A 23,586-nucleotide genomic window follows, 5' to 3' on the forward strand; every position below is an offset into this window, starting at 1 on the left:
AGCCTAGGCCAGCAAGAACTGAACAGGTCTTTCCCAAAAAACATCAGCTTAGTTTTCATTCATATCGTCAGCACAGGAAAAAAAAAAATTGAGCAATTTTTCAGTTGCAAACAACTGAAAGACCACAACAGGTCAGAAAGAAATCTGTTAGGTCAGAAATTTCCAAGTTTAATTTTGTGAATCTTGTGTAGGTGTTTGTACATCTAATATTGCATGGGCACCTTGTGGCATGCTAAAAGAAAAAGAATCTTACCCGTTCATTGAGACAATCTGAAAAGATTGTTTCATGGGTAATTAAGGACTACTGAGTTGCAAGTCACTTGATCTGGGAGCAAGAAGTCTGTTTCTCCTGTGTTATCAATATTCAGTGCTAAAGTCAGGATTTCGTGGATAAGACAAGAGTGTCCCAATTTGAACCTAAGAGGGAAAGGATGGGAACCAGAGCAAGGCAAGGACACAAAGGCACACATATACACCCTGTTTCCCTCCAAAACAAATACAGAACTAGTCCTTGTCAGAAATCAGCAGACATACATGAAGCCCACCAAAAGATGGGGGTCATGTGGACCAGCCACTAAAATATTTTAACAGCCTATTATTGCTACCAGTTATTCCATTAACTCAAGCGATAAAAATCTGTTCAGTAGCTCTAACAACATTAATATGCCATTTGATCATGTTGGAAGGTCACCATGGTTTTATCAAAAGTGCCATACTATGGTACAAAAAGCGAAAGAGATTGGACTATAGAAAATTGCACCAAAGCAGCAAGTCAGGAAGAAAGTTCTCTTATAACCTATTATGAAAGCACAAACTCTGACCTAGGGCTCCAAATGACAAACTTTTCTACTGCCTTAGACACAAGATTATTTCTCCAGGAGTTCCTTTATGATAGTGTCCCTAGATACCACCTGGGGACTTAATACTTTCACATCAGTACCCTATATCTAAAGTACCACCCCCTCCCCGAAACAGAAAATCCTATGCAATGCTATTCACCCTCTAAAACGGGAAAAAATGTTCTGGTGCAGTAACCTCTATTCCGGTCCTCTCCAATCACCTAGGTGCTGCTGGTCATACATCATTTACCATACTCGACTCCTAGCTTTCAAGCTGTCAGAGCCTTCCACCCTCTTCTTTAATGCTCAGCTCCAGCACTGGCTACTACCAGGCTTTATTAACATGTAGGTTCACATATGAGCAAGACATGAAAAGACTAGTATAGACAAGGGACCGCTAAGGGTTTTTTTGTTGTTTTTTTAAATAAAATTTGGCACTTCTTAACCAAGTCCAAAGCTATCCCTTTGCCCCCAATTCAAATACCACCCCCTAAATAAAACCCATTACCACCAATTCCACTCTTCACCCCCAGTAAAGGGACTGGCTTACAGCAGCACCTCCCCAAACTGTGAGGCATGGCACACATACTCATCTTCCCAGCAGAAATTTGTTTTAATTCCTGTGCAGCCTTGTGGATCAGTTTAAGCTTTATGGAAAGTTTTCAAGCTTAAACCTCAGCATTTTTTACTGCTTGTTTTTTCTCCGGGATTGTAATTGAAAACTGAAAGTCCCACAGTAACTGTAGTTTGGTGGGGTTTTTGCTTTGTTTTTTAAAAAAGTTTGCTTTTTTGAATTCTCAGTGTGTCTAGATTAGTCGATTAAAACTAAATTCTCCTTTACTTATGTTAAAAGAAAGTATTCACCATATGCTGTATTAATACATGTGGTATTTTTGCAATAAAGAATTCCTGACAGAAATGTGAAACTGTCCTTGTTTATTATCTACAGGGGACTTCAAAGTACATGAAGATCACAACCTACAGGTTATTAAGAGCAGCATTAAGAATTCTCAAGTCTGTCCAATTCAAATGAGCTTGCTTCGTCAAGTGCACTGGTCATTTAGCTTTAGGCTGAAAATAAGGCATAATTTCATCAAGTACATGATCATCTATTTTACTCAAAGTAAAATATCCTTTCTATACTGGATAACATAACACTGAAATATAGAAAGTAAGAGATTCAAAACAGTGCTGCTTCTGCTATCAACTGACAGCCGTTGCAGTTGCATACAAAAATCTAAAGTAACCACTGGTAGGCTCCAGCTCCTAATGATATTGGAGTTATTTGGAGTTACTTCTTCAGATAAGACTATTTTATACTAAATTCCTCGAGTTTCTGAACATGAAGGTTATAACGAAGAGTTCTATGAGATGGTATTCCTAACTACCTCACATGCCAAACAGTAACACTTAAGTGGGCTTTTGTACATAGAAGCAGTCTGAAAGGTTTTCAAAAGTAGGCCATTAATATTAAAAGTTCAAGTCCTGCCTATGATTAAAGAGTGATTAAAGGCCAAGAGTCAAAAGTGAAAACTGCACTGTACTGAAGAGGGAAGGCGATATTCACTGTTAAGTCTTTGTTCCCCCACCACCACCTCCTCTCCTTTAGGAATTAAGGAAGCCAGTTACAATTCACATTAATTCTTCATTTAAACTAGCCATAAACATTAGAGACTTCATAGAAGTCGCTCAAAAAAAAAAAAAAAAAAAATCAGCTATAGGAATTCCAGACTTCACAACATACAAGATAAAACAAGCACCAAGTTAAAAACATTGCTCAGTTCTCCTTTGTTAATTTACAATCAAAATAAACTATTTTGTTTAGAAAACCTAATAGTTTTAGTTGCATTTCTGCAATCTGTGTATACTTGTTTCCAGCTACAAATGCCACATAATGCAGTAGACCACCAGCAATCCGTACCTACCATCAAGGAAACGCCATACAAACTGTAAAGGTAACACACTTCCTTCGCACTACTCTAGTAAGACTTCTAGATTTAAGAAGCATCAAACCGAGACTAAACTTCAAAGGTTTAGAAGTCTGAGGGAGAGAGCAAGGAAATGTCTTTTAAATTATGAGAATATTTGCAAATTCAAATGAAACTACTAGGTATGTTTACATAATACAACAGTTCTGCTGAACAGCATAGCAACAGTTTCCTAACTTGTTTTAAAAGCAGGGCTATAGAAAATTGCACACTGGCAGGCTAGAAGAGTTCAGACTTAATCCACTGAGTTGGAAGAGAAGTAATAAAGCAGCGATTCTCAATCAGGAGCTTAAAAGATCCTTTGAAGGGTGACACAAGGTGTAGAGGAGATAGCCTGACTAACGTCAAATTAATCCCTGCCTGCCCGCTACTCCCTTTCCCCTCCCCCTTAGCAATTCTTTGGTTGCAAAGAACTTAGACCACAATAGATCAGAATATTTTTTACACCAATTTCCTATTTGAAATCTCTGGGTTTATTTTATAAATCATGCTCAGATGCCTGCACACCTACAAAGTGTAATACAGTATGGCATCCTGCAGCCCTTGGGGAGTGGTGGGCAGGCAAGCAGGGAAATTTCACAGTACCCCAGGGTGCCAGGCCACCCTGGTTGAGAATGAGTGGTTTAGTGTAAGCTAATTCACTCTGCATCTCAGGTAAATCTTGCAGCCCACATGAACTCAGCACTGACACAGTTCAGTTGCTACCAGTATCCAAACCATTTCAGGTATCACTACTTATCCTGAAGAAATGCAAACATCTAGAACTCATGGATCAGAGATGATCCCTTTTATAATCCTAGACCAAATACATCCCTACTTATCCTGAAGTCACTTCTATAATATAAACCAGGAGTCAAACTTATTTGGTCCTGTGGGCTGTATAAGAACTACAAAGTTCCTCACAGGCTAAATCCCAACTGCAAGGTTCCTCGCAGCAGGTGCTCTCACTCCTGTGTCGGTCGGCACCAGCAGCCACAGAGTTAACACTACTGCTGTTCAATCCCCAGGCAACAAGGCTGCTAGAGCCATAATGTCACTACAGCCAGCAGCCATGGGGTGAAGGCAGCTTATTTTAGTTGGCAGCAGCATTCACCCCCGAGTGCTGGCCATGCTAAAACTCCAGCTCCAGCAGCCAGTGACAGGGTTAAGCAGCTGGCCCCTGGAATCCACAAAGAGCCCTGTGGGCCAGGTGACCTACCTCCATAGGCTGTAAGTTTGACACCCCTGGTGTAGGCAATTCCCCAAGTTAAACTTTACAGGGCTCTAGCTTACTTTAGATTTCTCCATATTAAAAGAGATGCCTCAATTAACTAAGTGTAGTTAATTGTTTGGGGGGGGGGGGTTAAATCTTCAACTACAACAGCAGTTGAAGATTTAAACAGTTAAAGTTCAGTGCAGCAACAGTGGAAATCAGAGTTCAGACTCCATTTATCCTCTACTCTGTGGATCCATAACTTTTCGCCAGCACTGACCACCCTTCACAACCTGGCCACAGGCTGCACGTGTCTCCAGCCCAGAGAAGCCAGATGCCTATGCTTACCCTCACCACCAATCCCCAAACCCTCTGCAGTGTGGGTAAGGGCAAACACCTTAAAACAGCAGGCTCTGCAACAGTGGTGGGCAGTACAGCACAGCTCTGTGCCACCAATCCCCTGTGCTAGATCAGACCTTTGTGGGTGGGACCAGAACTCTTCGTAGGCTAAGTGTTGCCATTACATGGTATAGATGGAGTAAAGTAAGCCAGCCAGTGGATCTACAGCAGCAGATACTTACATTTTGTCTGAATAGATACAGCATAGCAGAAGTAGAAGAGTAACTGAGAAGGAGCACAGCCTAGTCACGGAAAAGGAAACAAAAAGTAATGACTTTCTGCTCCAGCCATTTTCCCCCTCCCAAAGAGCCGCCCATATCCATGGGAAAGTGCAACCTCATAAGCAAGGGTTTAGGTTGTAGCTGTGTTGGTCTAAGGATATCAAATTCACCCAAGGAACCTTGTCTACCTCATAAGCAAGGCTTCCATCTTCCCTGCAGGAAGCAGGTACAAGTAGAGACAGTGACATGACTAGAAGGCGAGTCAACTTGATGCTAAAGACTGCTTGTTTCCTGATACATGAAGCTCTCCTCCAGCTTAAGGTCTAACAATTTGTTTAATTTAATCCAAGGAAAAACTAACACACTACTACATCTGTACCATAAAAAGTTATATTTCCATTATTTTCTCACCAGCTTACCTTAAACTCTCAGCTAAAATCAAAACCTATTATCCCACATTAACCACAGAAAACAGTAACCTCTCATTCCCTGCGACTTGCTATTATTCACGGAAACACATTCCTAGCCCGATAGATGGCAAAAAATCTTAATAGGTTTCATCTTAAATACAAAGTCCACTCACGCTGGTTAGAACTGAACGGCCACTCCTGCGTTTGGTAACGGTTCCCCTACGGCTACCCGAAACACACAAGGTAGACTAAGCAAGCCACACACCCTCCTCATGCCAACCCCCAGGGCCTTTTCTTCTCAAGAAGGAGGTTACGCCCCAGCTCCACTTCTCTCCCACTTCCCTCGAGGCCACGGTAGGTTGGCACAGAGTTGCCTTTCTGCCTTTCAGCACTTCTCAAGGGCAAGGCTGGGTCCCACCTGGATGTGAGGGTGCCCAAAAGTGCCCGGGTTAGCCTGGGGTGCCACTCTCCCCTGATGCCCAGGCTGGATGAAACTGTGGCTGGTGCCAGGGGTCTGTGGCGGGTGCCATGGCCTTGCAAGGGCAGCGCGGGCCGCTGCCAGTAGAGCCCCTGAAGAGGGGGAGGGGGCTGGGATCCCGCCTGCCTAGGGCCTGAGAGGAGGAAGAGGGGGAGGGCGCAGCGCCTGCTCACGTGCCCTCCCGCAGGGCCACGGGGGCGCTCCCCCACCGGGAAACCGATACAGGCGGGGCAGGAGGGGACCCCTCGCTGGCTCCAGGTGCAGGTGCCCCGGGGCTGGTGGGGACGGGTGACCCTGCTCCCTGGCCCGGGGGGGGGAGCACAAAGGCAGGCCCCGCCCGGGCGGTGGACAAAAGGTGGGGCCGGGTGGACAAAGGCAGCGGACCCCCCCGCCCCTCACCTGCTTGCCCCGGTAGAAGAGGCGCTGGCGGTCGGGGCTGACGCGGAAGGTCTCCTGGATCTTCTCGCGCAGGCTCTCTATCTTGGTGAGGCGGCTCAGGTCGTCGATGGTCTGCGTCTCCGTGCCGTCGATGGTGCGCACCTGGATCCACATGGCGCGGGGGGAGGGAGAAGGGGGGGGCGGCTCCCGCCTGCTCCCCGGGGGCGGGCGCGTCCCCCGCGCCTTTGTCTGCCTCAACCGGGGCTGAAGGTCCCGCGGAGCGGCCGAGTCCCCCGCCCGCCCACCCGCCCCGCGCAGCAGGAGCAGAAAGGGAGCTGTCGCCCACAGCAGCGCCCGGCGAGCGGGGGGAGGCGGCGGCGCGGCCGGCTCTAACGGGCGCCGCCGGCAGCCATGGCCGAGCCGCGGGGAGTGTTTACCAGGCGCCGCCGCTCTCACATGGAGGTCACGGCGCCAAGGCTACTATCGCGAGAGCCCCCGGCCCCGGCCGCCGAGACAACACAGCGGGGGCGGGGCCGCACCGCCCCCCGCCCGCTCCCAACGGCCGTTGCCGCTTTGCCCCGCCCCTGTCCGAGGCCCCGCCCCCAGCGCGCGGAGTCCTCCCAGCAGACCGGGGCAGTTACCCGGCTGCTGAGGGGGCGGGGTCTGTGGCTGCGGCGTCTCAGAGCGGAGCTGGCCAAGGGAGTGTAGAGACGTTGGGCTAGACGGGACCTGCAGAGGTCACTTAGTCGGACCCGTCGACTGAGGCAGGATCATGTCAGTGTGAACCATCCCCTACAGATCCACTATCTAACCTAGTAGCAAATCTATGCAGTCCTCTGCACCAGTGGTTCTCAACCTTTTTTATACCAGGATTTGTAAACATGGATGGCCAGGCCCGACCCAGTGCCTCTCATGCCTGACACACTGGCCCGCCAGTGTGTGGGGCTGAGAGTGGGGATGGGGTGGGATTTGGGGGCTCCAAGCAGCCCCTCATAGGCTGTAACTGGCCGTCTGCAAGGGAGAAGCCAGGGTTTCCCATGGTTTTTTCTCCTTTAAAGAAGATTCCATTCTTTAAGTTTCTTTGCAACCCTTTCAGATAGCCTTGCGACCCACTTTTGGGTCATGATGATCCACAGGTGGAGAAATGCTGCTCTACACAGTACAAGACGTAATGCGCTGCCCAGGCTTTGGCGCAGCCACGTGCTAAAAGCCACCCATCAGCCCACATCCCCAGACCTGGCTGTGCCCCCATAGAGTGGGAGGTGGAAAGCTCAGGCAAAGCTCAGGCAGTGGTCCTGGGAGTGGGAGAACCCAGCCCCCTTGGCCAGCAGCCTTGTAAAAGCACAATAGCAGCTGGTAAGCCTAGTAGGAGCTAGGACTGGGTTTGGATTTCTGTGACCCAGCCAGGCCTGGAAGCATCAGGCGCTGCAAATTTGAGAGGAGCTCCAGCTATGTGGTAAAGCATGCAATTTGGGTCTAGAAACGGCTGGGTTGTGCCACCAGGCTGGAAGAGCAAACAACTTGCCTGATTTCAGGTTTGATACATGACTGGGAGCATGGCCTTAACCAAGTTTCTGAGAGCTGACATGCAAACGTGCTGAGCCCCTGAAATCCTAGGCAAGCTCATTGGGTGATTGATCCTTGGGCAAATTAGCTTTTTTTTTTTACCCTTCAACTACATCTGCCCATCTGAAAGGACATACGGGGGGAGGACCAGTGCTGTTAGGGTTTCATGTGTCTGCTGACCCCATTCAACACGGCACTGGAGGTGCACTGGACCTGAGCAAAGGTGTTTGTCACAGGTGGAGCCTGAACTCAGGCGCTATCTATGACCCCTGCACTAGGTTTTTTTATACTGTAGTCATCTTGGGTTCTTATAAATGCCTCCATGGTTCAGATGACAGAAGTGTTTTGGTCCTAACCTAAAAGAAACAAATCAAGCAGTTCTCAATCTAGGGGCAGCTCAATAAAGGGTGTGAAGGTAACCAAATCCCAGTATAAACACTTTGTGTGGCACTCCTTTCTTCAAATGGCAGCATGGTGTCCCTCAACCAGAAGTACTGTGGACCTCCTGTCAACAACTGATCTCTTCAGAAGCAGAGAAAACAATCCTGAAGCTGAAGGGTGAAATGGCACCAGTTTTACTAGAAACAGAATCAATGATTGGGGGAAGGAGGTGAGATGGAAAGTGTTTTAGGATTAATTTGCTGGGAAGAAGAACATGGGATCAGATTCTGCTTGGGAGACTGGAAGTAACAGAGGATCACTTTGCTGAGGAACCATTGTCTGGTCAGCCCCATAGGGAAACAGGATCATGTTTTTGGTACAGAGGTTACTGGATGGGTGAATCGGGCTGAAGACTGGTTGCAGGTGGATTGACCTGTCATCAGAATATGGCTTGCTGGGTGTAGCAATGCATAGATGGATTAGAGACCAAAATAAAAACTACTAAAAGGGAAATAAAAAGTGGGAAAGAGATTTGTCAGAGGACAGAAGAGGAGACTGTGATTGGAGAGCTTAGGGGGAAGAGAGAACTACCCTTATTAGAGACAGAATTTATTGAAGGGACTGGGGTCAGTAGCAGACTTAGGGGAGGGCAAACCACCCAGGGCCCTACATTTTAAGGGGGCCCAAAATTTTGCAACACATTTTTTGGTGGGGTGAAGTTTTTCAAGGAAGTGGCTCTATTTGCATTTTAACGCTCAACTATTTAGCTAATTCCTACAAAGAATATTAAAAAGATCAACAGTACATAGGTCATCAAAGTTAAGCCTCTAAGGGGCTCCAAATGACTCTTTTGCCCAGGGCCCCAACAACCCTAAGCCCACCACTGCTGGGGTTGTGCTTGTGGACAACTTATGAAGGAAGAAGTAGCCTGAGAGTTATTAGGGGTTGAAGTGAGCACAAAAGAAGGAATGGGTACAGATAGCTGATTGTTTTTAGCAGCTACAGCAGAAGGTTTGGAGCAGAAGCTTGTTTGGGGAGTTATGATAACCAAGGCCAAGATGAGTTATGGGGGGCATTGTTGGCCAGAGGCCAACATAGCCTGGCACCAAGGGCAGCTGCCATGCTCAGAGACACCAGCAAAGTCTAAAAGGGCTGAGAACCACAGGTCTAGCTACAGGCATGTGAAGCAGCTAAGGAGACTAGCCAAGCTGATTTGCACAAGGCAAGAGCCCTTGCTCTCCTCTGCATAACAGTAGAGATCAGGCCATGACAGGTTAGACCAGTGGTTTCCAACCTTTTTAAGTAGATCACCTTTGGCATTTAAAAGCAACCCAAGATCTACTGTGTGCTGCTGCCACACCCCACCCCACCCAGTAGGTAAGTCTGTGGGGAGGGAAGGAAGGGAGGGGCAGATTGAGGCAGAGGAAGAAAACATTAATTGGGGGTGCACCTTCCCTGCAGGTAAATCCCACCTGGCCAGGGCCCCACTCAACTTACTCCTGCTCCTGCCTCTGTGGTGCAGTCCCTCACTGCAGAGGCCTCAGTCTAGCCACCACCCTTCCTCTCCCCCATGGACTGACCTGCTGGGCTGGGGTGCACGTGTGCGTGCACACAGGCACTCAGCCCCCCACCCCAGCCTCGGATCGACTCCAAGAGGCTCCGAGATCTACCGCAAGAGGCTCCGAGATCTAACGGTGTATCGAGATCCACTGGTTGGTGGCCACTGGGTTAGACGGTGGAAGGAACATGAGCAGAGTCATTGAGGCATTTAGAGGAAGTCATAGGTGAACCATTAGGACAGGGGTGGGCAAAATACAGCCCATGGGCTGAATTCAGCCCACGAGGCCATTCTATCCAGCCCACGGGGCCCCTAAAAAAATTTAGAAAATTAAAATTTATCTGTCCTTGGTTCCTGTCAAAGATGACAGGAACCAAGGGCAGCAGGACCTAGGGGAAGCCCTGGAGGGACTCCTTCAACAAGAGGGTCCACATGGCCCCGCCCCCCCAGCGAGAAGCCCCAGCAGGGGCTTCTGGCTTGAGACCACATGGCTGCCCCAGTGTCAGAACTTCACGTAAGGGGGGGGCGGGGAAAAGGGCAGGGAACAAGCTGGTGCAGACTGTGGGGAAAAGCAGCCCCTCCCCTGCCCCATGCCTGGAGCTCCCTGCTGCAGCCACTCACCGCCCACGTGGGGCTGTCCTGAGCAGGCACAGGCATCCTCATGTGGACTGTGAGTGGCTGCAGCCTGGGACACTGGCCACAGGGCAGGTGAGGGGCTGTTTTTCCCCGTACTCAGCACCAACTTGTAACCTGCCCCTCTGCCAGCCTGGGCCCTGCGCCATCTCCAGGCTTGCCTGCTGGGGCTGCGTGCAGTGGCAGTAGCCACTGTGGCCCCCCCTTCTTGCCGCGCCGGGCAGTGTTTGCTGCTGCTGCCCAGCGCCCAAGCTCTGGGCAGGTAGTAGCAGCCAACACAGCCTGGCGCAACAAGCTGGGGGGCCGCAGCTGCTGGCACCATCACAGTGCAGCCCCAGTGGACAAGTCCAGATCTGGCACGGGGCCCAGGCTGGCAGCACAGGCGGGTTACAAGCCAGTGCTGAGCATGGGGAAAAGAGGCCCCTCACCCACCTCGTGGCCAGCGCCCCATGCTGCAGCCACTTGCAACCTGCCTGGGGCTGCCTGTGCCTGCTCAGGACAGCCCCGTGCGGGCTGCAAGCGGCTGCAGCAGGGAGCGCCACTCACAGGGCGGGAGAGGGGCCGCTTTTCCTCCCGTGCTCAGCACCAGCTAGCCCCCTGCCAGCGAGCAGGGGGTCGGGGCTGTGCGCTGCACCCCACCTGTACCGCAGGGCTGGGGGGGCATTGGGAATGAGCGGGTGCAGGAGCAGGGCCTGCACCCAAGTCCCAGGGCCAGCACCAGCAGGGCCCAGAGCAGGGCAGCAGGAGTGTAGGGTCCCAGCCAGCAGAGGCTCTGGAGCTGGGCCAACTCTCCCCTCTCCCTGCTGGTGCAGCCTAGCCCGGCTCTACAGACCCCTGCCAGCCTGCACCCTGCTCTGGGCCCCACCAGTGCTGGCCCTGGGACATTGGCCCCAAGCCATTGGGACACTGGTACCAAGATGGTGATCAGGGGGCAGGGCACCTGTCAAGTGGCGGGGCTACCCATGTGGCCCTCGATAGCTTGCCACAACTTGGTAAGCAGCCCTCCACCTGAAATTGCTGCCCCTGCATTAGGACCATAAGAAGATATAGGATATGTGATGGGATAAAAATGGAAGGATGGAGTCATAATAGGATGTGTGGGGAACAGAATGAAGCAGAAGAACAGGGAACTGTGCACCACTGAAATAGAAGGTAGAGCCATGGTGGAAAAGGAGGATAGATGTAAGGAAGCTATTGATAGAAAAGAGGTCATAGTTTTTTGGGTTTGTTTTTTTTTTTAAATAAGCTGTAAGTCTGACAGCCTGCTGAGGATTTGGAGACAGTCTGGTATTTATAAGGAATATTCCTCTGCTTTTTTAACAAAAAAAACACATTTCCATCTCTCTTCTAAGAAAAAAATCCACTAGAATATGCGCAGCATAGTCCAGTAACTTAATTTTTTTACATTGGCAGTTACAGGACTTCTGTGAAGCCAAGGCAGTTACACCATTGTAAACCTAATGGGAGAAGAAATGCAGGCTCATTGACTTAATTGAAGTTATTCCTGATTTAAACTGGTTTAAAATGAGATTAGAAACAGGCCAAATAATGCTTATTGCAGAAATGCAGCAAGTACATGTTATGTTTCTGCTGTAGGGGGGAAACGTGTGCTCCTACAGCTGTATTGATGTAATAGATATACATGAAACAATAACTTTTTTCCTTTTGTCTGTTATTCAGACAGGATGGGCTGAAATATTGGAACCAGCAGGTCCACAGCAGCTGATAATGTCAGTGGCAGTAAGAAGAGTTTAGGCAAGGGTAAAGAGAACAGGCAAATGAGTGCTTCAGGGTTACAAAGAAGTACCAAGAGTCTATATAAATATACAGTGAGACACAGGCACTGTTTTGAGGAATTTAGTTCTAGGGGTCAGGTTTTGCCACCTTTTTAAGTTAAAATCAATACAACTACCCAAGGCTTTTGGTACAACTCAACGAGTGCATCTACACATGCAATTAGCATGTAGCAATAAACTCCAGCATAGTTTGTGTTGAAGTCTATTGCTCCCAGGCACAGCATTTACACATACACCTGGGACCTCACCACGCTAAGCCAGGGCGGAGCAGCCCTGGCTGCCAGGGGGCCCAGAGGGTCAGACTTCTAGCCCAGCTTAATGTGCTGTGGAGGAGCTGGCTGGGACCTGATAGTGCTTCAGTGTGGGGCTAGCCAGCAGGCAGCCCCTGCACAGTAGCACCCTCATGCCCAAGCCAGCCACAGTCACTATCTACGTGTGCATTTTGGCACACTAAATAATTCTGGGGTAGAACAGTACCTGTCTCAGACAGCGCTATACTATGGTGGAGTTAATTAATTTACTGCACCCTAAGAGGAGCACATATATACAAAGTGACTCTTTACTGAATCTGTTCACCAAAGTGCCCCAAGGGATGACAGAGACCAGCAATCACAAACTCCTCCAAGACCATTTTAGGCTGGATATAAGGAAAAACTTCTTTACTGTCTGAGCCCCCAAGGCCTGAAATAGGCTCTCTTCAGAGGTGGTGCAAGCACCTACTCTGGACTCCTTTAAGAAGCATTTGGACACTTATCTTGCTGGGACCCTTTGACCCTAGCTGACTTCCTGCCCCTGGGCAAGGGGCTGGACTCTATGATCTCCTGAGGTCCTTTCCAGCCCTAGTGTCTATGAAACCTATGAAATAATTAGTCAACTCTGCAGTAAAGTGCATGTGTAGATTCACCCAATAAGAATACCTTATGTAGTCTCTGCATTATGTATACATATCAGGTGTAAAAGATAACAGAGCAATATAAAATAAGGTCATAGCTTTAATATAATAACCCTTAACTAGACATGAGTCAAATGACCAAATTATTCCCTGGTGTCATTCCATTGATTTCAGCACAGCTCCAAGAAGAATTAATTTAGCCCAGTGTGTATTTCATGTCTTTTAATAATCATCTAATATGTGGTAGAGTGGTTAAGAATGTCATTTTCAATTTTCCATATGTCAATAATCTCAAAATGGACTAATAGTACCTCAGAAGGTGTCAGTTTCATATCTGTGTGTGGTTTTAGGATTGTTAAAGCTATGTTTGCTTAAGTTTCCATGAATGGGCTCTGGCAGTATTTTTCACCAGAATTGCATCAATGAAAAATGTATTAAAAGAAGTAAAAAAAAAAAAATCCTTGTGAGAATAGAAACCCTATTGGAGATTTTTATCAAGTAACATTAGCTTTAGAATTTAGAATTTAAATGCATTCTGTGACCCAGTCCTGCATTTACACGTGAGAGGCATGACGTTTTCTTACAAGGATGTATTTATACATGTAGTAGCATTACATGGTTTATATGAAATCCTTTCTAACAAGAGGCACAACTTGTGAGTAAAGCTATTGTGTTGACTATAGTAATTACAGTGTAGTTAATTATAATATGGGTAAACATTTCCTATAATTGATAAAACATACTATAGCTAGAAGAAGAAAAGGTCAGACATACAAAGATCTCTTAATAGCATTTTAAGAAAACTAGATGGAAGTAATACTAAGTTTAGGCATTTAGAGTTATTAAGGATTAAGGGTCAGTTTATGCCCTCTGATTTCAGTCCACAAGTCCATAGTAAACCTGCTGGAAAAGTTAAACTTTTGTTATGAAGGTTAGGGAAGAGTGTTTACGTGCATAAGCACCATCACCCCTCCATCATCTGTCTCACTGACACATCTATATGCAATTCCCATATATTTTGGGCTCCATAGCTTCTGACAAGGTAGGACAGAGAAATCACTCTCCACACTGTCTTTATTTTCCAAATCTACATATGCCTTTCCCTATCGAGGATGGCATTATCTGCATTATCTTATGCAAAGTCCTAGATGGCTCTCAAAGCCTTGCCCTGAAGACATTGGGTCCATTGCAGGGAATAGTACTGAGGCACTGGGAGATTGCCTCCTAGATCTCATAACACCTCCTTTCAGGTTTTTCTTACAATAGGACATCAATTAAAAAAACTGTACAAACATAAAGGTTCTTGGCACTTTGTGCTGTTTTTCTTGTATAAAACATGATTTGGTGGCCCCCAGATCAGTAGTTACTGTGGAATTCAGTTAGGTTGAAGATGTTGCTGTCTTCTTTCTCATGTGACTACATTTGAGGAAGAGTTAAACTGATTTTGATATGGAAATGTGTAATTCTACAAAGCATTTTCTAGGCCTGTAAAATGATGAAATATAATGCCATTTAATTAGAGACTTATGATGGATAAACATTGACCCATATTGTGAGTAAACACTGATGTATTAATCCTTCACTCTGAGCTACCACACATAAGGATTCTGAAGAGAGTGTTATTATTGAATGTTTGGAATAATTTATTTTAAAATACACATTTTATATCAGTGTCTTTGATAGCTGATATCAAAATAGGCAGTTTTCACATGGTGTATCATTTTATTCAGCTGCTGCACCTCCTCTTGATCATCTAAGGAGGCCAGGAAATAATTCACCATTCCTAGTGGCACGGCAGCATTGCAGTACAGGTTCTATATATAGTGTGGATTTCATACCATGTTCTGCAGTACTGGAAGCAGCTCATGTAAAGTTAATAAAAGTGTTGTGAATCAAATCCTGCATTGGTTCCACTGGAACTTTTCCACTGAATCCTAAATTAGTGGGGATGTGATAGAAATCTTCCATTAGTTTCAGCTGAGAATTAGTATTGCATCTGAATCAAGATTTGGTAGAAAAGCTCATTTAAAATCAGCGGAGCATTTCTAAAGCATCCGTCTTGACCTAGGATTGGATAAAAATCCTCCTTTGAAACCAGTGGAGCATTTCTACTGAATCTTCACTGCTAGCAAATCTATAGGTCATCTCTTTTAATTTCAACTGGGTTAAACTCCTGGGGTAAGAGTACATTACAACCAATGTCATTACTTACTGCGCACACTCAATAACTACTTTCTAAGCTCCATTTTCCAAATGTTTTAACAGATGACTCCAAATCTTTAGTGAAAAGAACTACACCCTGCAAAATTGAATAGATAATTTCTACAAAGGCTTTTGGCCTCATTTTTGTTTCTAAAATAACTTGAGACTCCATTCAGTTCCCTTGATAGTCAATGGAAATGTTTTTATTAATCTCAACAAGTACTGACCTTTTTTTTTAATGTGGAAACACAAAAAAATTATTACCGGCTCCAGACTGTTTGAAAAATAAGTCCATTGGGAAACCTCCATGCAAAATAAATCTCACGTAAATCTCTAAGGACAGGTTTAAAATAAAAATACAAATATAATTGTAACTATCTGATTGTACAGACATCCAGTGTCAGTCTTACTTGTATCTAAAGGAAGTGTAAGAACTATCTTAGGATAGGCGGCACTACATTTTGTCCCAACTGTTTTTTCTTTGGTTGACAGGAGTCACCTGTATTGACTCCCATGCTTAATAAAAGCAAAAAAAGCCCCCTGATTTACAGCTGTATTGACAACTATTTAAGAAAAAAAGACAAGTCAGAAAAGAATCATTTACATAGCCCCATTAAACAAGACATAGCCATGTCACCCCCTACTTTTTAGAAAGCTCAAGTTCATAAATATTGAGAGGAAGGCACATACGTATTGTACATATGTCTTTTTTTCCCCTTAATGTAACAATTTTTATGTCCAGCAGAAGAAGGGGCAGTGTGGCTCATTAGTGACTAACTGGTTAAGATAGGGGTGGGCAAAATACAGCCCATGGATTGGATCTGGCCTACTAGGCCATTTTATCTGGCTCATGGGGCCCCTCCAAAAAACAATAATTAGTGGCCTGCAGCTGCCCCTCTAAAAGTTGGCAGAAGGAGACCTTTTAGAGGTTGTATGCCATTGGACCAGGTGGGCTGTGTTCCTCTGCCCCACATGGAGCCACAGAGCCAGCCCGATGGTGCACAGCTCCTGAAAAGAGAGCCAGGAGCTGCACATAGTAGCACAGAGCTTGCCTGGCCTGATGGTGCATGTGTGTGTGGGTGGGTGTGGAGTTTGTAGAGAGGGGTGTGGGGTTTGTGGGGGTGTGTGTGTGTGGGTGGGTGTCTGCTTTCTGGTTGGGTGTGGGCCCCCCATCACATCCCCCCCCCATTACACACAACCCCCACTACCTGCAGCAGCAGCAGACAACAGGTCCTCAAGGCATTCATGGTCCATGGTAGGCAGAGCCCCCTGGCAGTGTGCAGCTCTGGCTGAATCCTGGGAGCTGCATGCAGTGACATGGAACCACCCTGTCCCAGTCCACTGGCACGCACCTTCAAACCAAATCAGGCTGGCTCAGTAGCAAAGGTCAAGGGTTAAGGGGTGGGACTTCTGGTCCCCAAATGATGATCGGGGGCAGGGTACCTGTCACGGTGTTGCCAAAAGTTGTTAAGCAGCCCTCCAACCAAAATAATTGCCTACCCCTTGGTTAAGAGAAGCATAAGATTTCATAGGTGACAGCCTATTTCAGGGGTGGGCAAAATACCATTCTCTCTGACCCATGGGGCCCCTAAAAATTTAGAAAATTAATATTGATCTGTCCTTGGTTCCTGTCAAAAATGACAGGAACCAGGGCCAGTAGGACCCAGGGGAAACCTGACAGGCTCCTGCAACATCAGGGCCTACCTGGCCCCACCCCCCCACTGGATGTCCCAGCAGGGACTTCTGGCCTGCGACCATGTGGCTGCACCAGCACCAGAACCTCAGGTAAGGAGGGGGAGGGCAGGGGAGGACTCTGGGCAGGGAAGGAGTGTGGGGAAAAGTGGCCCCTCTCCCACCCTGTGGCCTGCGCTCCCTGCTGCAGCCACTTGCAGCCCACACGGGGCAGTCCTGAGCAGGCATAAGACATTGGGACACTGGTCCCAAGATGGTGACCAGGGGGCGGGGCACCTGTCAAGGGGCGGGGCTACCCATGCAGCCCTCAATGGCTTGCCAAAACTGGGCAAGCAGCCCTCCACCCAAAATGATTGCCCACCCCGGCCTACTTCATCAGATGCTATTAGACTAACTTGGCTAACTACTCTCTCTTTTTATATCTGTCATGGATCACATTTCTATAATGCCCCAGCAAGACCTTACCTGTTCACCACATTCAAGAGAAATACATTCAAACTGTAGCAGATGCTACAGTTCTAGGATGCTTAAGGGAAAGGAGAGTATCATGGGCACAAGTGGTATGTAGGTGGTGAGGGCTTGACACTAGGGTGTCACAGGTAAGGGAAACCAAGGTTCAGACTAGAGCTGGGAATTAGGATATCAAGAGCAGGTGGGTCAGGAGGCCACGGTCTATAAGGCAAGATATTGGCAGTCACTCTGGGTATAGCCCCAGGTTGTGGGTGCAGAAATCTGGTGGGGCACGTGACCCCCTCCTGCCCCTCTGACACTGTGCCCCTCTCCTCTGTGTTGCCTGTGCCCCCTCACTTCCCCACACATCACCTGTGTCCCACATCCCCATGGACTTACCTGGCGGGAGCTGTTCTCCACCACACTGCCTGGCTGCCACATTCATGTGTGCACACACACATGCACGTGGTGCCCTCTGCCCCCTGCATCCCACTCCCCCCAACCCCAATTCTTCCAGCCTGCAAGGGGAAACCTGTGGTTTCCCGTGTTTTTCTCCTTTAAAAAAGAAAATTTGCTTTTTCCTGCATTTTTCCACAGCAAACAGAAAACCTGGATCCCTGGTGACAACAAAGGGGGAAATAGGAATGGGAGTAAAAGTCACAGGTTAATAGCAAGAGACCTAAGCAGACAACACTAGCCAGTGTCCACTGCCCATGTAATGTATCCAAAGAGCCAGTGAGCACTGCCCAGTGAAACTGCCCAGAGATGTGAGCAGAGGAATGACAGAAGAACAGCTCCACAGTCTTCCTTCTATGTTCTACTCCAGCCATAACCTCTTCCTGGTCTGGTAGATGGCAAGTTTGACCAGAGCTAAGAGAAGGTGGACCGGAGGTCTCAGGACTTGGTGGAACCACAGATGGGGAGTGTGAAATAATAAAACGTGTGGGGGAAAAGTTCAGAGAGAATCTCAGGAGGAGGTTTCTATGCAGAGGGACTCCCAGGATAAAGTCAGGAAGTAAAACCCAGGTCACAGAAAATAAGGGGTACCATAGTCAGAAGTCCCTGCCTATACAGGGAGGTATCTGTCTTACTGAGTAAGCTGCTAGGCACTTAAAATCAAGCATCCATGCCCAGCAGGCAATGATGCCAACTCAGGTAACCAGAGCCAGCTAGTGGCAATTTAGCTAGCCTGCTGTCCTGGCTCCTGAAAGAACCTGCCGTAAGAAAGCTGAGTTTGTTTAGTTTAGCAAAATGAAAGCCAAGCATAGACACAATTTCTCTGTATGAATGCAGCAGGGCTAAACACTTGAGAGGGGAAGGAACAATGTAAAGGGCAATGTTGGCTAAAAACATATGGATATAAAACAGGTATGATTAATGTTTAGCTTGGAAATAAGAAGGTTTCTAACCATAAGGGCAATGAGGTTTTGAAAGAGCCTTCCAATAGTAGCAATAAGGGAAAAATGCTACTTTTAAAATGGAGCTTGATCAATTTGTGAAACAGATTATCTGATGTGGTTGCCTACAGATGCAGGGGAATACATTTGATAACATAACTTCTTTTCAGTCTTCTTTTCCTTTCAAAGTGGTTTCAAACAGGTCTCTAAATTAATACATGTCAGCTAAATCTTGAAGGTATAAGCACAAATTGGATAGGTTATGTACACAAAACTTGTTCAATGAAATTGTGCATTGCATGTAAATATTGATCACAAATATTATCCTAAATACAAATTTGTTTGGAACATCAAAGAACAGTTATCATTGGATACTCTGTACACACCCATGCACATGGAGAAGTTACATTTTGGATAATGTATGTTTAACTTCCCCCATCATTAGGCAAATGTCAAGAGACAATAGGTAAGTATCTAGCATACACAAAGGAAGTCATTACCTCCTATTAGCCTCAGAAAGCTGACCTGCAAGGTCCTGAAGAAAAGAAGTCCACCTTAACTTGAACCTGAAGCTAGAATCAGTCAATCATGCAAAGTAATAGATATTGTAACTGTACCAGAGAATCCAAAACAGTTCATTTTTTCCCTTGTTGCAGTTTTGTTGACAGAAGCTCTGCAAACATACATTTTGCTTTGAAGTCAATGGGATTAAATTTAGACACATTCAGAAGATCAAGCGTCCATGCTAATACTATTAGATGTGTCAGCCACCCTCAGTATTGCTGATATAGAGAGTCTGTTACTTCTGCAGATTCCGGCAGGAATGGATAGCGCTGTCCTTGGGCAGCTCTATTGTTTCCTGGCTGAATGCTCCAGAAAGTAATATGGGGTGGTTGCTTAATATATGTATCATGATCTGGAGTTCAGCAGGATCTATCTTGGATCCTCTCCTGTCCAAAGTGTAATTGGGGCCACAAGGAGGACTAATGTGTAAGCTGGAGTTGAATGCAATTCTCAGTAGCAGGATATGTGACATATGCTCTACTGGCTGCACATAAATTTCCAAAATGAAATTAAGGTGGTAGTACTCAGACTATGGCTCTATTATAAGTGGCTCTTCAATTTATCACTTGTGGCTCTCCACAAAAAATGTACTGTATACCTTGGGTGTGTGTTTCCTGCTCTCATCAATAAGGCCACATTTGCACTCATTCTCTGTATCAATCGTGATTCAAATACTATAATTTCCTTTTTTTTAATTGGAATTTACCACAATTCATACAGTGTGTTTATGTTTTTGCTCTTTGGCTCAGAAGCTGTATGAATAGTTAGTGCTAACCAATCAAGACTGAGGGTCACTCATTCACATTGCTAGTTTTGATTTATAAAGCCCTAAATAGGTGTAGACCTTGCTACTGGAGAAACTGCCTCTTTCCATGTGACATGCTGCCCCAGTTGCAATTGGTGGATTTATTATAATCAGATCTTGATGATGATTGCATCTTAAGTTCTGCAGGACAATTCCTGTGTCCCAAATTCAACAGTTAGTTGACAGAATCACTCAGTCAAGAGTTTCCTGCTGACATCAATTTCATCAGGGTGCATTCTGGACCCGGTGTCCTACTCTCTCATATGTGCTGTTACTGTATAGACCTCATGCATGGTTGACACCTTGGCCAAGATGATAATGGGTTCCTCATGCATGACACAGTCCAATGTCTTTCCATTGACCACCATGGCAACACTGAGCAGCAGTTAGAAGTTCTGAGCCCAGTCTTGCATTATGCCTTTAGAGTCTGTGGATAACACATTTCCATCTCTGTTCTTGACCAGCATCATCATATTCAGCATTGATCTACATACTTCTTTGAAGTCAGCATAGAAAGAATGCACATGGTGCTGTCATCATATGTTTGAAATTCAGCAGCCTTGGCCCTCCACCACAAATCTCTTATCTGATGTAATCTGATTTGGCAAAAAGTGCTGTAGGCCAGTTTTTTGGAAGTAGAGTTGAGGCAGGCAAGTACAGTTCAGTGAGTATTCCATTTTTTGTTCAAGAGGAAGCTGAAAATCTGCATCATTGTCATCAAATAAGTCTTGGTGTTGTTTAGATATAAAGCCAAGAGCTAACTTACAGGTGTGGCACGTAGCATCATGTAAGGTTTGCCATTCTTCTGTCACATTGGCATTCATGGGAAAGGGTCTTAAGCAGCTGTCAGAACAACAGGCAGCTTCATACACAGCTTCTTGCAACTTAATTTCTCTACATCTCTCTGTATTGTGTGGTAGATGTTATACCATGCTTGGGGTGACTTACAGGGACAGTTTTGAGTGTATTATTTAAAGGTCATCAGTTACCATGTTCTTGAGTAATAAATTGATGTTGCTCAAATCCCTCTGGTGCATGATTATATAGTCAGTAAGGTGCCAAGATCTTGGGTGCGCCCAAGATTTGGTCTTCTTGTTCAGTTGTGAGAACATGGTGTTAGAAAGCATAAATTTGTTCTTGGTGCACAAATTAAGAAGTGGGTTGCCATTCGTTTTGATATTACCCATTTCATGTCTGCCTAAAATATGAGATGTATTTTTCCTACATACGCACACATTCACAGTATCACAGAGCAAAAGGGTTGGAAGGGACATCAGAAGCATTTCTAGTTCAACTGCCTCCTCTGTTATGGACCAGGGCATGGGCAGTCAGGGACAGTCACCTGACACATAGGCAAAGTCTGAGACTGGGTTCCCAGGGAGCTGGGGGTCTGGAGATGCCAGCAGTCAGAACTGGAATCAGGAGCTGGAATTAGTATACCCCAGGAGTCAAGAATCAAAATCAGAGATGCAATAGGTCAGTGGTTGTCAACTAGGGGTACACGTACCCCTAGGAGTACTTAAAAAGGTCATAGGGGGTATGCAGAATGAATGAAAAAAAATTACCGCATCCCTCTACAGCTGCCCCAGGAGTGGTGCGACACCATGTACCTGCCGCCACTGGGCTGTGCCACACCCTCACCTGCCTGGTGGCGGGACACACATGGCCTCACACTGCTCCCACGGCAGCTGTAGTGGGGCCCAGAGCCCAAGCATGCGTGGCAGCTGCCTCCGCCCTACACACAGATTGGGGGGCATGTACCCCCTAGGCCTCCAGGGGCGCACACAGCAGCAGGAGTGCCCCTGCATCCCTGGATGAGCCACCCAGGCTCTGGTTGTCCCATGACCCGGCCCAGCCAGGGCCCCATTCACTGCAGCCCCTGTCTGTGCCCCACTCCCTCCCTCACCAGAGGGCCTCGATCTGCACTGCCCGTCCCCACATCAGCCCTTCCCCCTTCCACCACAGACTTATCAGCTGGGCGGTGGGGGAGGTGCGGTCTAAAAACAAGAAAAAAATATAAAGGGATACATGAGCTGAAACTTTGAGAAGGAAGGGGTACATTTGTTAAAAAAGGTTGACAACCTTTTTAAGTACCCCTAGGGGTATGCGTAACCCCCGTTGACAACCACGGCTCTACTACATGGGTGTCAGACTCAAACTCATGGACTGGATGAATGTTGTGGGGCCAGAAAACAGGCTAAATGAATGAGGCTTATGGACTCCACATGCTGCCTTCATCCCACGCACCCCCACCTACTAGATCCAGCACATGGCTTACTCTAGAACATGCACTGTACATAGCACCTACCCTGACTAGTCCAGAACCCACACTGCATAGCTGTGCTGGCCAGCCAGAGTAGGCACTGCATGCAGCAGAGGTCTCAGAATGACTGGGGCAGGCACCACATGCAGCACAGTCCCAGACTGTCTGGGGAGGGTGCCACATGCAATGTGGGTCCCAGAGCAGCTAGAATAGGGAGACACAGCAGCTAGAATGCAGTATGTATCCTGGGCCCGGCATGTGGGTCTGATCTAGCATGCAATGTGTGCAACATGTGGATTAATTCTGGGATCCAAGGGCAGCACCAGGAGCTGGATACTGGGAATCTGTGGATCAGCTCCAATTCTTGCCCTACTAAAGCCAGCTGGACCCAGGGTACTGATAAAGATTGCTGCAGGTGGCACCTATGAAGCCTCAGGGGATGAATTGCCCTAATTCCCTGATTGGGACTGGCTGGGCTAAGAGCTCTGACCTGGCTTGACTTAATCCTCAAGGCAGGACTACCCCTTACTAAAACATCCCAATCAAGTGGAAAGATTTGGTTGTCCAAAAAAGCTTTTTTCAGTCTTTGGAGAGGTTGATGATAGTATGCACTGTAGTATGAAGGTCCTATCCAACCACCTCTCTTTCACAAGGGGTGTCAAACAAGGGTGCACCATAGAGCCTATTGTATTCATGCTGTTCTACAAAGAGGTGCAAGGCAAGATGGCCTGAAATCTTAATGTGGATGTTGGTATTCTCTTCTGTACTGCAGAAAAGTTGTTTAACCTCTCCAAACTGCATACTTGGACTATGGTTCCAAATAGACCTTACATAAACTGTTGTATGCTGATGACTGTGCACTGATGGTCCATTCATACTGAGTGGGGTGTCAGCTAACCTATCCAACAGGAAATGGTGATAGGAGGAGGGTCCTAAATCCTGAGCATCTCAAAGATTTAGGTGCCTTTCTCTTGGTTGCAGGAAAATGCTGGTATCTGCTGAAGATTCAAAAGCTTGAACTCTCTCTTGAAGTGTGATACCAAGACTAGAAAATTCTTGGTATCCTTGGAAATTCTTGGTATTCTTGGAAATTCCTTCTCAGAAAATTCAGAACGAGGAAAATGTCTATCCTTTAATAATATGAGGGTCAGGCAGGAAGTAATGTTATTTTTTTCCCTCAGTCAAATATTACTGGAAAAATATTAAACTTGGGTGACTTTGGTTGCAAGACATTGGGAGATTGGTCCCATGTCCCAGGGCCAGCACCACTGGGGCCCAAAGTGGGGCACAGGCTGGCAGGTATCTGTGGAGCCAGGCTGGGTTGCACCAGCAGGGAGGGGGGGAGCTGGCGCGACTCCATAGAGCCCCTGACAGCTGGGACCCCAAGCTCCTGCCACCCTGCTTTGGGCCCAGCCAACACTGGCCCTGGGACACCAGTGCGGGCCCTGTGCTCCCAATGGGGAGCCTGGAGCCGTGCGAGGC

General features: G+C 46.9%; 1 protein-coding gene across 5 annotated transcripts in view; it reads right to left on the bottom strand.

The window, feature by feature from the left end:
• UHRF2 (ubiquitin like with PHD and ring finger domains 2) overlaps positions 1-6,370 on the bottom strand; it is a 164,013-nt gene extending 157,643 nt beyond the window's left edge. For 2 of the 5 annotated variants that reach the window (XM_019478012.2, XM_019478011.2), the window contains exons 1-2: positions 5,927-6,370; positions 4,601-4,660 (exon numbers count right to left, since the gene is read on the bottom strand). In XM_019478012.2, the coding sequence (XP_019333557.1) occupies positions 4,601-4,660; positions 5,927-6,079 (213 nt within the window). In that variant the 5' untranslated portion in view covers positions 6,080-6,370. Of the gene's footprint in view, positions 1-4,600; positions 4,661-5,926 lie in introns of those variants that run through there. The other 3 variants (XM_006268899.4, XM_019478014.2, XM_019478013.2) reach the window with 3 other exon arrangements.
• Positions 6,371-23,586: the final 17,216 nt, after the last annotated feature.

The sequence above is a fragment of the Alligator mississippiensis genome, chromosome 3 (genome assembly GCF_030867095.1).
Source record: "Alligator mississippiensis isolate rAllMis1 chromosome 3, rAllMis1, whole genome shotgun sequence".
NCBI classification, from domain to species: Eukaryota; Metazoa; Chordata; order Crocodylia; family Alligatoridae; genus Alligator; species Alligator mississippiensis.